Source organism: Mobula hypostoma, chromosome 22 (assembly GCF_963921235.1).
Source record: "Mobula hypostoma chromosome 22, sMobHyp1.1, whole genome shotgun sequence".
Classification (NCBI taxonomy): domain Eukaryota; kingdom Metazoa; phylum Chordata; class Chondrichthyes; order Myliobatiformes; family Myliobatidae; genus Mobula; species Mobula hypostoma.
Window position 1 is genome coordinate 21,122,810 of NC_086118.1, and position 13,720 is coordinate 21,136,529.

General features: G+C 42.0%; 1 protein-coding gene across 1 annotated transcript in view; it reads right to left on the reverse strand.

The window, feature by feature from the left end:
• Positions 1 to 13,720, reverse strand: part of b3gntl1 (UDP-GlcNAc:betaGal beta-1,3-N-acetylglucosaminyltransferase-like 1) — a 374,862-nt gene that overhangs the window by 82,732 nt on the left and 278,410 nt on the right. Inside the window, exon 9 of the mRNA XM_063030766.1 lies at positions 4,231 to 4,366. Coding sequence (XP_062886836.1) covers positions 4,231 to 4,366 — 136 coding nt within the window. The remainder of the gene's footprint in view (positions 1 to 4,230; positions 4,367 to 13,720) is intronic.

Genomic DNA, 13,720 nt, shown 5'->3' on the forward strand with positions numbered 1-13,720 from the left:
TTCCCCATCAAGAAGGCCTCAAAGCCCTCCGCTACTTTCTGGACAATAGACCTCACCAGTTCCCTACCACCACTACCCTCCTCCAGTTGGCGGAACTGGTACTCACACTTAATAACTTCTCTTTTGGCTCTTCCCACTTCCTTCAGACCAAGGGTGTAGCTATGGGAACTCGCATGGGCCCTAGCTATGCCTGCCTCTTCATTGGTTACGTGGAACAGTCTATGGTCCAAACCTATACTGGTACTGCTCCCGAACTTTTCCTTCGCTATATTGACGACTACATTGGTGCTGCTTCCTGCACCCATGCTGAGCTTGTCAATTTCATCGATTTTGCTTCCAACTTCCACCCAGCCCTCAAACTCACTTGGTCCATCTCGGACACTTCTCTCCCCTTTCTTGATTTCTCGGTCTCCATCTCTGGAGACAGACTGTCCACTAACATCTTCTATAAGCCCACTGACTCTCATAACTACCTCGACTATACCTCTTCCCACCCTTCCACATGCAAAAATGCTATCCTTTATTCCCAGTTCCTCTGTCTCCGCCGCATCTGCTCCCAGGATGAAACTTTCCGTTCCGGGACATCTCAAATGTCCTCTTTCTTTAAGGATCGTGGTTTCCCTTCTGCCGTCATCAATGATGCCCTCACCCGCATCTCCTCCATTTCCCGCACTTCGGCCCTCACCCCATCCTCCCGTCACCACAACAGGGACAGAGTTCCCCTTGTCCTCACCTACCACCCCACCAGCCTCCGGATCCAACACATTATCCACCACAACTTCTGCCACCTTCAACAGGACCCCACCACTAAGCACATCTTTCCCTCTCTACCCCTCTCCGCTTTCCGCAGGGACCGTTCCCTCCGCGACTCCCTGGTCCACATGTCCCTCCCCACGGATCTCCCACCCGGCACTTATCCCTGCAAGCGTAAGTGCTACACCTGTCCCTGCACCTCCTCTCTCACCACCATTCAGGCCCCAAACAGTACTTCCAAGTGAGTCAACACTTCACTTGTGAGTCTGTTGGGGTCATCTATTGCATCCAGTGCTGCCTCCTCTACATCGATGAGACCCGACGCAGATTGGGGGACCACTTCGTCGAGCACCTCCGCTCCATCCGCCACAACAGACAGGATCTCCTGGTTGCCACCCACTTCAACTCTGCCTCACATTCCCATTCGGATATGTCCATATATGGCCTCCTCTACTGCCATGATGAGGCTAAACTCAGGTTGGAGGAGCAACACCTCATATACCGTCTGGGTAGTCTCCAGCCCCTTGGCATGAACATTGAATTCTCCAACTTCTGGTAATTCCCTCCCCCTCCCTTCCCCCATCCCAGTTCCACTCTGCCCCCTCCTCCAGCTGCCTATCACCTCCCTAATGGTTCCGCCTCCTTCTACTACCCATTGTGTTTTCCCCTATTCCTTCTTCATCTTTTCTGCCTATCACCTCCCTGCTTCTCTTCCCCCACCCCTTTATCTTTCCCCTTACTGGTTTTTCACCTGGCACCTACCAGCCTTCTCCTTCCCACCCTCCCCCCACCTTCTTTATAGGGTCCCTGCCCCCTCCCTCTGCAGTCCTGACAAAGGGTCTTGGCTCGAAAAGTTGACTGTTCGTTTCCATGGATGCTGCCCGACCTGCTGAAGTCAAGTTTATTGTCATTTAACTATATCCTGTACATGTATACCATCAAATGAGACAATGTTTCTCTGAACCAGGGTGTAAAGCACTGTAGTACATATAGCACACAATAACTTAGGAAAGTAAGGATAAAATCTACAGATGAATTATGCATATAATAAACAAATAAATCATATAAATTAAATATTGTACAGAACAGATTAACCGGTGAATGCAATGCAGCAGGGAGTTTCGAAGCCCAATGGCCAGAGGGAAGACAGTTCTTGCTTTTATGCATCAGGGTCTCCTGTTTCATGATAGAAATTCAAAGAGGATGCTGGATGGATGGGTGGGATCCTTGATAATACTAAGGGCCCTGCCCTTAGTAACTAATGATGTTTCATTTGTGATCAAAGATGTTCAAAAACATTCAATACTTCTAATGGGCAATTAAGCCTCAAAACATAGCATTGTTAGCGTTTAATTTAGGATACTTTCAGGGGTTTTATGGTGGGGCTTGTTCTAAATTCTGGTTCTTGTGCCAATGAACCTGATTTGCCTAAATGAACAAGTTCTATACTTTCCTTTGGGTGTTTCAATGAAACACAGTGGTTGACCACATTACCAAATACTAGGAGGAAGATAAAATTGGCCTCTTTTAAGGTAATTGTGGAATGATCACAGTAGTAATGATGCCTGTGATGCAGCTAATCAGGACTCCGTTCAGGGTGAATTCTATCAAATGGAAGTTAACTCTAAAGATAGAGTAACTTGCACAAACAAATATATTTGCTTTTCAAATATTATGGAAAACTACAATATATTCATACTTTTATACATTGTTATGGACAATCGGTTGTGTATTAACATTTTCTTTCAGCTGAAAAATCTAATGAATCATCAGTTCTATAAAAAATAAACATCTGTTCCTTTGTGAGAGAAAATCTTAGCAAAACACCACCAAATCCGAGAATTCAACCATAAACAATGTGGGTTTATTTAAATGAGCCACATCTGAGAGCCTCATAACCATGTGTTGATACTTTCATTAACCCTGGAATCTGAAGCATGCAATATTATCTGTCATACTGAATAGGAAAATCTTTGAAGAAATGGTATATTCTAGGATTGATTTGCCTTCCCTGACATCTTGTAGTTTAGAGTTTGTATAGCAACTGATCCGATTAGTAGAGAGCTTTCATTCCTTTCCGGATACTTGGAACATTATGTGCCAAAAACCAGGATGCCATTAATGTTGCAGATTTCAGACAGCGCCAGATTTCAAAATATCTAAGCTTCTACAATATTGGCCCAATTATTAACACATGGGAAAGGACTGGGTTAAAAAATTATGCTGTCAGTAGAAATTCTAGAACTTGTTCACCTTCTGTTTACAGTTTACTTGAGATATAGTAGTTAGGAAAAAAAAACTTCAGTTTATGCAGATTTAACATTTAAAGTAAAACTTTGATCTACGTCACAACCTAAAGTTTTGAAAAATGCTCATTGGAAGCCAGTCCTTAAAGTGTACGGAAAAATTGAGAATCAATTGTGTTCTTCAAGCATGTAAAACTGGCCATGAAGACCAACCTTCAAGCACCATGACATCGTTTGACAATGGATATTGCTTCGACAGAAACTTTCTGTTATTTGACAATGATTATTTCCCTAGTTAAAGCATTGTTGAAATGAGTACGTTCTGTGGAGAGTTTCAACACTTTTGTCAGTACTTTTGGCTCTTAATCGCAAACTTATCCATTTAGCTCTATAACTCATAAAATTTCCATTGTAATTTCACAAAACATTTTCACAAATAAGGCTTGTGTACATTACATTCACCAACCAGTGCAGATCTGTTCTGAGCAAAAATCTTGGTTCTAAGAGAAAAAAAATATGACAGCAAGCCCACATATCTGAATCCTAGTGTACACAGTTCAAAGTTCAAAGTGGATTTGATTTACTTTGATTCACAGATCTGATATGGCCAACAAAGTCAAAATATGATAAAGTGGTTTTAACATTGTCGTAATATAATGCACAAAGCTTCAATACATTATGCTTTGGAATGATAGGAGAGACTGTGCGTATGAGCCTGTAACTTTTTCATTTCTATTTCATAACATATTGTACATTGTACTGCATTCATACCTAAAAGGAAAGTTGCCTCATTTGGACCTTGATTTAATGAGAACATAGAATGATTAAGTAACGTTAGATCTGTTGCTGACCTCCTCTGCTGGACGGAAAGGTGATGATGGCAGATCATTTCAGTAAACGATAACAACAGCAGCCCAGGCTACTCAAATGCTGCTTTTAAAGCAACATATAAAAGTCATCCTCACAGAAATATAATCAGACAAAAATATGAGGGAAAAGTTATAGATTTTAGATATCACAGGGAGAATGTAGCAATATAATGGGTTAGATGATTGCATTCACCTAGATTAAAGCTCAATTATTCAAATGAAAATTTACCCCATTGTCTTTTAATAGCATCTCTACCTACCCAACAGTGAAAATTAGATAACAAAGGAGATGTTGATGGAGTATTCGATATATTATTTCTGAAGTGTTGTCCTTTAATAATTTGATTTTGGTTTAAACATACCTTTTTCTGATTGGCAGCTGACAGAGACCTGTACAGTTTTCTCCCCTGTTTCCCAGCATTCCAAATTGTAAATTGAGGCCAAGTGTTTAGAACTCTCTCCTCCAGGAATCTCACACGTTCCTTCCAAATAGTGTCCCTAAAGAAATAGAGCAATGAATCACATCTCTGTGCATGTAATACAGTAAAACAATCACCAATGTTTGGCTTTGCAAAGTACTGAAAACCATGTTGATTATATTATTGTAAGTTCGGACCTTAGACTATTTTCACATGTAATCAGACACTTGCATACATAGAAACTTGGGGCATAAGTTTTAGTTCGGGTCGTGATTCATATTATCGCAGAGACTTCACAAAAATAAACTAATATTGGCCTCTTTCTTTATTATGGCAGAATAAACTAGCAGCAGGAAGCAGCATAGAAGGAAAACTGGGTGACAAACCTGATGCACACATATTCAGAATTTACCAATCTAAATTTTCTTGGTTCCAGTACAGGGGCAGATAAATATCTTTTAACATACAGACAGTTATTAATTTCTTCTCCACTTACAGAAAAATGTTGTTGCTGGTGCCTTGCTTCAGTCAATTGGACCAGAGAACTGTGACTGCAATCACGTGTTCTTAATATCACCACACAGGCCAAGCACAGACCGAGTTTGTAGCAAAGCTCAATAGTTCCCTTTGTACTTGACTCATAATCCAGGAATGTTCTAAAGTATAAATCAGTTCCAAGGCACTGGGTACCTGGAGCCGCTGCTGTGGAAAAACAACCTTCATCTGGGCTTTTGAGGATTTTTGTGTCAATTCTATTCCTGTACGTAGTGAAATTGCTTTGAGACCATGAATTTTCTTCCATTGCCTTTACTTCACTGTGTAAAGATTTCACAAACCATCTTCTCAGACAATGCAATTTAATCAGAGAAGGTTTAACATTATTCTAGGTTGTTTAATTAGTCTGAGCCACATTTAGCACAGCTGAAGATATTTTATAATCGCTTATCATTGTGATGAAATAAGTCATGCTCAAACCAGCTTTCCAAGTTATTTCTGATTCTGTAAGAATAATAAAAGCATTTGTGCACGCAGTGACATTCCTCTGGTAAGTAGCAATGAACAGTAACACAAGAGCACAGGGACACATGCAAAATGCTGGAGGAACTCAGCAGGCCAGGCAGCATCGATGGAGAAAAATACAGTCGATGCTTTGGGCTGAGACCCTTCGGAGATTGGAGAGAAAAAGCTGAGGAGTAGATTTAAAAAGTGAACGGAGCGGAAAGAGAAACACTAGGCGATAGGTGAAACCGGGAGGGGGAGGGATGAAGTAAAGAGCTAGGAAATTGATTGGTGAAAGAGATACAGGGCTGAAGAAGGGTAAATCTGATAGAAGAGGACAGAAGACCATGGAAGTAAGAAAAGGGGGTAGGAGGAGCACCAGAGTGAGGCGATGTGCAGGCAAGGAGATAAGGTGAGAGAGAGAAAAGGGGATGCAGAATAGTGAAGGAGGTGGGGGACATTGACCGAAGTTTGAGAAATTGATGTTGGAGGCTACCCAGACGGAATATAAGGTGTTGTTCCTCCAACCTAAGTGTGACCTCATCATTACAGTGGAAGAGGCCATAGATTGACATATCAGAATGGGAATGGGAAGTGGAATTAAAATGGGTGGCCACCAAGAGATCCCCCTTTTTCTGGCGGACAGAACGTTGTTGCTCAGCAAAGTGGTCTCCCAATCACTGACGTGCAGGAAGCCACAATGGGAGCACTGGACACAGTAATGACCCACAACAGATTCACAGGTGAAGAGTCGCCTCATCTGGAGGGGCTGTTTGGGGTCCTGAATGGTAGTGAGGGAGGAGGTATAGGGGAAGGTGTACTACTTGTTCTGCTTGCAAGGGTAAGTGCCAGGAGGGAGATCAGTGGGGAAGGACGAATGGACGAGGGAGTTGCGTAGGGAGCAATCCCTGTGGAAAGCAGAAAGTGGGGGGGGGGGGTGGATGGGAAAAATTGGCTTGTGGTACCATTGCCCAAAACGTCAACTGTACTTTTTCCCATAGATACCGCCTGGCCTGCTGAGTTCCTCCAGCATTTTGTGCGTGTTGCTCAGATTTTCATCATCTGCCGATTTTCTCTAGTTGTGACAGGGAAGTAGGATCAACAGTAAGGTGACCTGGCCCCTCAGGTTTGCCTCACTATTCAATATGAACATGGCTGATCTGCCTCGTTCCTCAACTCCTTTAACCTCTGTTTCTCTGTCTTTCAAGAATTTATCCACCTCCACTTTAAACAGTTTTCACAATGCACTGCGACAGAGGATTCCTTTTCTATGCACCTTACCTTTAAAAGAGGATCTCCTTAACATGTACCTATGTTCCCTCAATCAAGACTCTCCTACTAGTAGAAACATTTCAGCATATATTCTGATATTTGCCTTTTGAATTGTGCATGTTTAATAAGATTACCCCAGATTTCTCTGAACTCTGAAGAAAACACACCCAAGCTCTTTAACCAAAAAATTAGCTTATTGAATCTCTTTTGGTCTGCTTCCAATGTTGCTATATCCATTCTAACGAGGGGAACAAAACTGCACAGTACACCGAGTGTGGACTCACTAACACCTTGTACAACTCTTACAATACTATTTTGAAGTCCTAAATTTGTAATAAAGTTCGATATTCTGTTTCCTTTCTTATCAATTTGCTGCAACTGCCTATAAACTTTAGTGCATGTTCACCAGAGATATCTCTGTATTGCATTTATTTATAATCTCTCTCCATTTAGATAATAGTTCTGCCTTTTTATTACTCTCACCACAATGCACAGCTGCATACTTTCCCCACATTAAACTCCATTTGCCAAGTTTTTATACCAAACTATGCCCTGATATTAGTCACAATATTCCTATTGTCCACCTGCCTCTGTGCCACCATGTTGTATTCAACTTTTCTAAGGATAACCTACTTCTATTTTGATTATTCACTCTGGCAAAATGCCAAGAATACACGTCAAACCCCAGTATTTGACGCAGATTTCTCTCCCTCACTGTTTGAACAAGGAGAGTTATGTTAGTTGTTTTTCAATCTGCTGTTACTTTCCCAGAATTCACTAAGTTTGGAAAACCCTAGCCAATGTATCTATTATCTCTGTAACCACTTCTTATAAAGCCTTTGGATGCAGGTTATTGGGCCTTGGTGACATGTCTGTCCTTGGTGCTACTTCTTCCTTACCTTCATAAGTTAACATGTTTAATGAGTGCCCTGTGTACTACTGTGCTTTACACCCTGCTTCAGAGAAAGTTGACTCATTTCTATATATATTATGGTTATATATGTTATATAAGTACAGTATATATTGTCAAATGACAGTAAACGTGACTTGACTTGACTTGATTAGTCTTTCCAAAACCCTGTCCCTCATCATCAGGATGATTACGAGTTTTTCCACGCTCTTTGAAACCGGCTCATCTGATTTTTGAATTGGGGTGGTCCGCAGATAGTGAACACGGAGCTGAACTGAAATATGCCTTTTGATTTTGTGTTTTATATTCGGTCTTTTCGCTCATTTTTTCATTGCTGTTTGTGCGATTTGATTTTTTTTTCGTGATTAGGGTGGGGTTTTAATGTGTTTCCTTTGAACAGGTTCCATGGCTCTTCCTCGTTTTGTGGTTGTTTGTGAGAAGACGAATCTCAGGGCTGTATACTGCATACATACTTTGATAATAAGTGTACTTTGAACCTTTGATATTATTAAGATGCTTGTGATGTCCTCCATCATGAAGATTGATGCAAAGTATTGGTTTGTTACTTCCTTCTTTCCGCTTATTAATTTTTCAGTTTCATCCTCGACGGGCTTTCAAAAGTAACTTAGCCTCCCACTTCCTCTTTATATTCTCTTAGAGCTCTTCCCGATTGACTCATAGAGTCATGAGTCACAGAACACTACAGCACCAAAATAGGCCTTTTGACCTATCTAGTCCATGCTGAACTATTAATCTGCCTAGTTCCATCAACCTACACCTGGACCATAGACCTCTATATCCCTCCAATTCATGTACCTATCCAAAGTTCTCTCACAACCCTCTGAGTTAAGAAGTTCCTCCTCATGTTTCCCTTAAACATTTCCTTCTCATCTTTAACCCATCACCTCTAGTTGTAGTCTCACCCAACCACAGTGGAAAAAGCCTGCTTGCATTTACCCTATCTATACCCTTCATAATTTTGTTTCCCTCTATCAAATCTCCCGCAAATTTTCTATCCTCTAGAGAATAAATTCCAAATCTATTCAATCTTTCCCTATAATTCAGGTCCTCAAGTCTTGGCAACATAAATTTTCTCTGCACTCTTTCGATCTTATTTGCATCTTTCCTGTAGGTAGGTGACCAAAATTGCAAACAATACTCCTAATTAGATCTCAACAATGTCTTATACAACTTCAACATAACATCCAATTCCTGTACTTAAAACTTTGATTTATGAAGGCCAGTGTGCCAAAAGTTTTCTTTATGAACCCATCTACCGACAACACACACAAAATACTGGAGGAACTCAGCAGGCCAGGCAGCAGCTATCGAAAAAAGTACAGTCGACATTTCGGGCCAAGACCCTTCAGTAGAAGGGTCCTGATGAATGGTCTCAACCTGAAACGTTGACTGTACTTTTTTCCATAGATGCTGCCTCCTTCAGCATTTTGTGTGTGTTGCTTGGATTTCCAGCATCTGCAGATTTTCTCTCGTTTGTGATTTGACCATCTACCGATAATGCCACTTCCAAGGAATAATGGATTTGTATTCCAAGATCCCACTATTCTACTGCACTCCTCAGTGTCCGACTGCTCACCGCGTAAGTCCGAGCCTGGTTTCCCCTCCCAAAGTGCAATACCTCACACTTGTCTACATTAAATTTCATCTGCCATTTTCAGCCCACTTTTTCAGCTGGTCCAGATTCCGCTGCAAGCTTTGACAGTCTTCCTCGCTCTCGACTAGACTCCAGTCGTGATGTTATCTGCAAATTTACTGATCCAGTTTACCACATTATCATCTGGAGATCAGTGATATAGATGACAAACAAAGGACCCAGCACCAGTCCCGGCGGCACAGCACTAGTCACAGGATTCCTGTCAGAGAGGCAACCACCGACTGCAGTACCACCCTCTGTCTTCTACCACAAAGCCAACATCTAATCCAATTTACTACCTCATCTTGAATGCCAAGGGACCATACCATCTTGACCAACCTCCCATGGGGGTCCTTGTCAAAGGCCTTGATAAAGTCTTTGTAGAGAACATCCACTGCCTTGTCTTCACCAATCTTCCTGGTAACTTCCTTGAAAAACTCTATAATTGGTTAGACACAACCTACCATGCACAGCCATATTTTCTATCCCTAATCAGTCACTGTCTATCCAACTACTTACAAATCCAGCTCCTTAGAATACCTTCCAATAATTTACCCACTATAATGATATCCAGCTCACCAGCCTATAATTTCTTGGCTTATTCTTTCTTAAACAACAGAATCCTCCATTCCTCCTGCACCTAACCCGTTCCCAAGGATATTTTAAATACCTATAAGACCATAAGACCTGGGAGGAGAATTAGGCCATTTAGCCTGTAAAATCTGCTTTGCCATTCCATCATGGCTGATTCATTATACCTCTCAACCCCATTTCCCTGCCTTTTCCCTGAAACCTTTGATACCCTGGTTAATCAAGAACCTGTCAACCTCCACCTTAAATACACCCAATGACTTGCCCTGCACAGCCGTCTGTAGCAAAGAATTCCACAGATTTACCACCTTCTGGCTAAAGAAATTTTCCCTAATCTTTTTTCTGAATGGATGCCTCTCAGTTCTGAGGCTGTCCTCGACCTTGCCACTAAAGGAAACATCCTCTCCACACCCACTCTATCTCAAACTTCCAATATTTGATAAGTTGAAATGAGATTCCCCCCTCATTTTTCTAAACTCCAGCAAGTACAGGTTTAGAGCCATTAAACGCACCTCATATTTTAACCCTTTCATTCCTGGGATCATTCTCATGAACCTTCTCTGGATCATTTCCGATGCTAGCACATCTTCAGACAGACATTCATCTGCCAAATCATCCTATTCTTAACTTCCGGCTGTTCACCTGGCCCCTTTAGAATGCAGTGGACCTGATTCAAGACATCTTTGACCCTGTCACCTGGGAGGCAACATACTGTCCGGGTGTTTCTTGCACGTCCACAGAATCTGTGGTCTGCTCCTCTAATTATGGAATCTCTCTATCACTACGGCACTCCTGTTCTTTGCCCCCTCCCCCACCTTCTGAGCCACAGAGAAGACTCAGGACCAGAGACCTGGTCACTGTGGCTTCCCCCACAACCGTATTTGAAGCGGTATACTTATTATTGAGGGAAATGGCCACAGGGGTACTCTACGCTGGCTGTCTATTCCCATTCTCTTTCCTGACCGTCACCTAGGGACCTGCCTCCTGCAACTTGGAGTGACTTCCTCACTATAGCTCCTATCTATCACCTCCTCATTCTCCTATATGAGCCGAAGGTCATCGAGCTTCAGCTCCATTTCCTTTATACGGTCTCGAAGGAGATGCAGCTCAATACACTTTGTGCAGGTGTAGTTATCAGGGAGACATGAAATCACTCAAATTTCTCATGTCTCACACAAGGAACATATCACTACCTCTGGATCTATTCTCAGCATACTAGCTATGTACAAACAGAGAGAAAAAAAAACTTACTAGAAACTTTCTTACTTGGTTAATTAGAACCTCCAGCTGTGCTTGCCCAAGCCTACTCTCACCTAAGCCTGTTGAGCCAAAGCTGGACCACTCTAACAATAGCCCACTCACACAGTGGCCACTCCACGTACACCTCCTTTCTTTTGATTGGCCCCGCACTGATTGCCACCCACCAAGAAAAGTGCTGAATGCACCCAAGCTGTCTTTAAACCTCGCGCTGCGTCACCAACGAATGACCTCTCACACTAATCACCACCCGCTGAGAAAACAAATATCATTGCTAGGGCCCTTGCAATTTTTGCACTGGGCTCCCACTGGGTCTGAAGAAACACCTTGTTAGGCCCTGGGGATTTATCCATCCGAATTTGTTTCAATATAGCAAACACCTCGTCCTCTGTAATCTGTATATGGTCCATGACCTCACTGCTGCTTTGCCTCACTTCCATAGACTCTGTGTCTGTCTCCCGAGTAAATACAGATGCAAAAAATTCATTTAAGATCTCCTCTATCTCTTTCACCTCCATGCATAGATGACCATTCTGATCTTCCACAGGACAAACTTTTCCCTTGTTATACTTTTGCTCTTAATATATCTGTTGAAGCCCTTGTGATTTTCCTTCACCTTGTCTGCTAGAGTAATCTCATGTCTTCTTAAGTATTCTCTTGCATTTCTTATGCTCTTTGAGGACCTCATTTATTCCTCTCTGCCTATACTTGCAATGCAGCTCCTTTTTCTTAACCAGGGCTTCAAATTCTCTCAAAAACAAGGTTCCCTAAACCTGCTATCCTTGCCTTTTATTCTGACAGGATCAGACATAATATGCTTTGTTGTAAGTTGTATATTTTTTCTCATAGTTAATGTTTTCTCCTTATTAGATTTTCAGTCTTTTTTTCTGTGCAGTCTTGAAAAATGCTCAACCTCCCTAGTCTACCACTAGACCTTGTCACTTTGTATGCTCCAGTTTTTGATTTAACATTACCTTTCATTTTCTTTCTAAGCCTGGAATATTCATACTTCTCATGGAAGCCCTGTTCTAATTAAGAAAACTTTTTACTGCATGTTATGAATTTGCTGGTTAAATCTCTAACCATTACACATCCACTGACCTATCTCTTAGCCTACTTACTCAGTCAATTTCAGACAAATCTTCCTTCATATCTTTCTAATTGCCCTTATTTAATTTGAAAACATCAGATCTGGAGTAACCGTCCTGAAACTACATCTGGAAATCTATCATGTTATTGTTGCAATTTTCCAGGAATCCTTAACCAGAAGAAGTTTAAATCAATTTTTCCTCATTACACATGACTAAGTCTAAAATAGCCTGCTCCTGGTTGGTTCTAAGAAACAATTTTTGACACAGTCCCCAAAGTGTGAGTCAACAAACTGCAGATACAGCAAGTCTAAAATAAAAACAGAAAATACTGGAAATACTCAGCAGGTCAGGAAACATCTTCACTTTCTGTTTTGGCATTCCCAATTTCTTCTTCTATGATATCCTTGCCAGTTTGAATTGTCCAATCAAAATGGTTCATTATGTGCCATTTTGTTTGATGTGGGTGATCAATGGTCTTTCCATGACCCTGATTGTCCTTGGGGAATGTTTCTACAGAACATGTTTACCATTGGCTTCTTCTGAGTCATGTATTTACAAGATGGGTGACCCAGCCATCTTCAATACTCTTCAGAGATTGTCCTGATGTCGGGTTCCGGCCCGAAACGTCGACCGATCTTTTCCACGGATGCTTCCCGACCTGATGAGTTCCTCCAGCGTGTTGTGAGTGTTGCTTTGACCTCAGCATCTGCAGATTATTTTGTGTCAGAGATTGTCTGCTTGCAGTCAGTGGTCACATTACCAGGACTTGTGATACGCACTAGCTGCTCGTACGACCATCCACCACCTGCTCCCATGGCTTCACATGGCCCTGACTGGGGGACTAAGCAGGTGCTACACCTTACCCAAGGGTGAGCTGCAGGCTAGTGGAGGGGAGAAGCACCTTACACCTCCTTTAGTAGAGATGTATCTCCAGCCGGCCCTCATCAATCATTATCACCCATGCAAACTGGAGTTCTCTTTGTTCATGCTTTCTTTATACCTCCTTTGTGCTACTGAGAAGCAACCCCTTGGGAGACTATTGACCTCTTTATACCATGTCATATTTCCAATGCTTTTCATTACTTTCACCCAACCAGTTCCACTTCACTATGTAATGCACCTACAGTACATCATTACTCAACACACCTGTTGGTGTGAGGCCAAGTGGTTAAGGCGTCGGTCTAGTGATCTGAAGGTTGCTAGTTCGAGCCTCAGCTGAGGCAGTGTGTTGTGTCCTTGAGCAAGGCACTTAACCACACATTGCTCTGCAACGACACTGGTGCCAAGCTTTATTGGCCCTAGTGCCCTTCCCTTGGACAACATCGGTGGCGTGGAGAGGGGAGACTTGCAGCATGGGCAACTGCCGGTCTTCCATACAACCTTGCCCAGGCCTGCGCCCTGGAAACCTTCCAAGGCACAAATCCATGGTCTCACGTCATGTAACTAGGTCTCTGTAATAACTAATACACATATGTTGCTATTTGTGTTATCAACTCTTTTTATCTCTCATATATCTTGCTGCAAATACTATTTTATTTACACCAGATTTATTTTACTTCCTGTCACACTTTGATCTTCATTTTCCCCTTACTTTCTCTCATTTCATTTTATTTATTAAACTTCCAATCATTAGAATCATACGCCAGAATCAGAATCAGG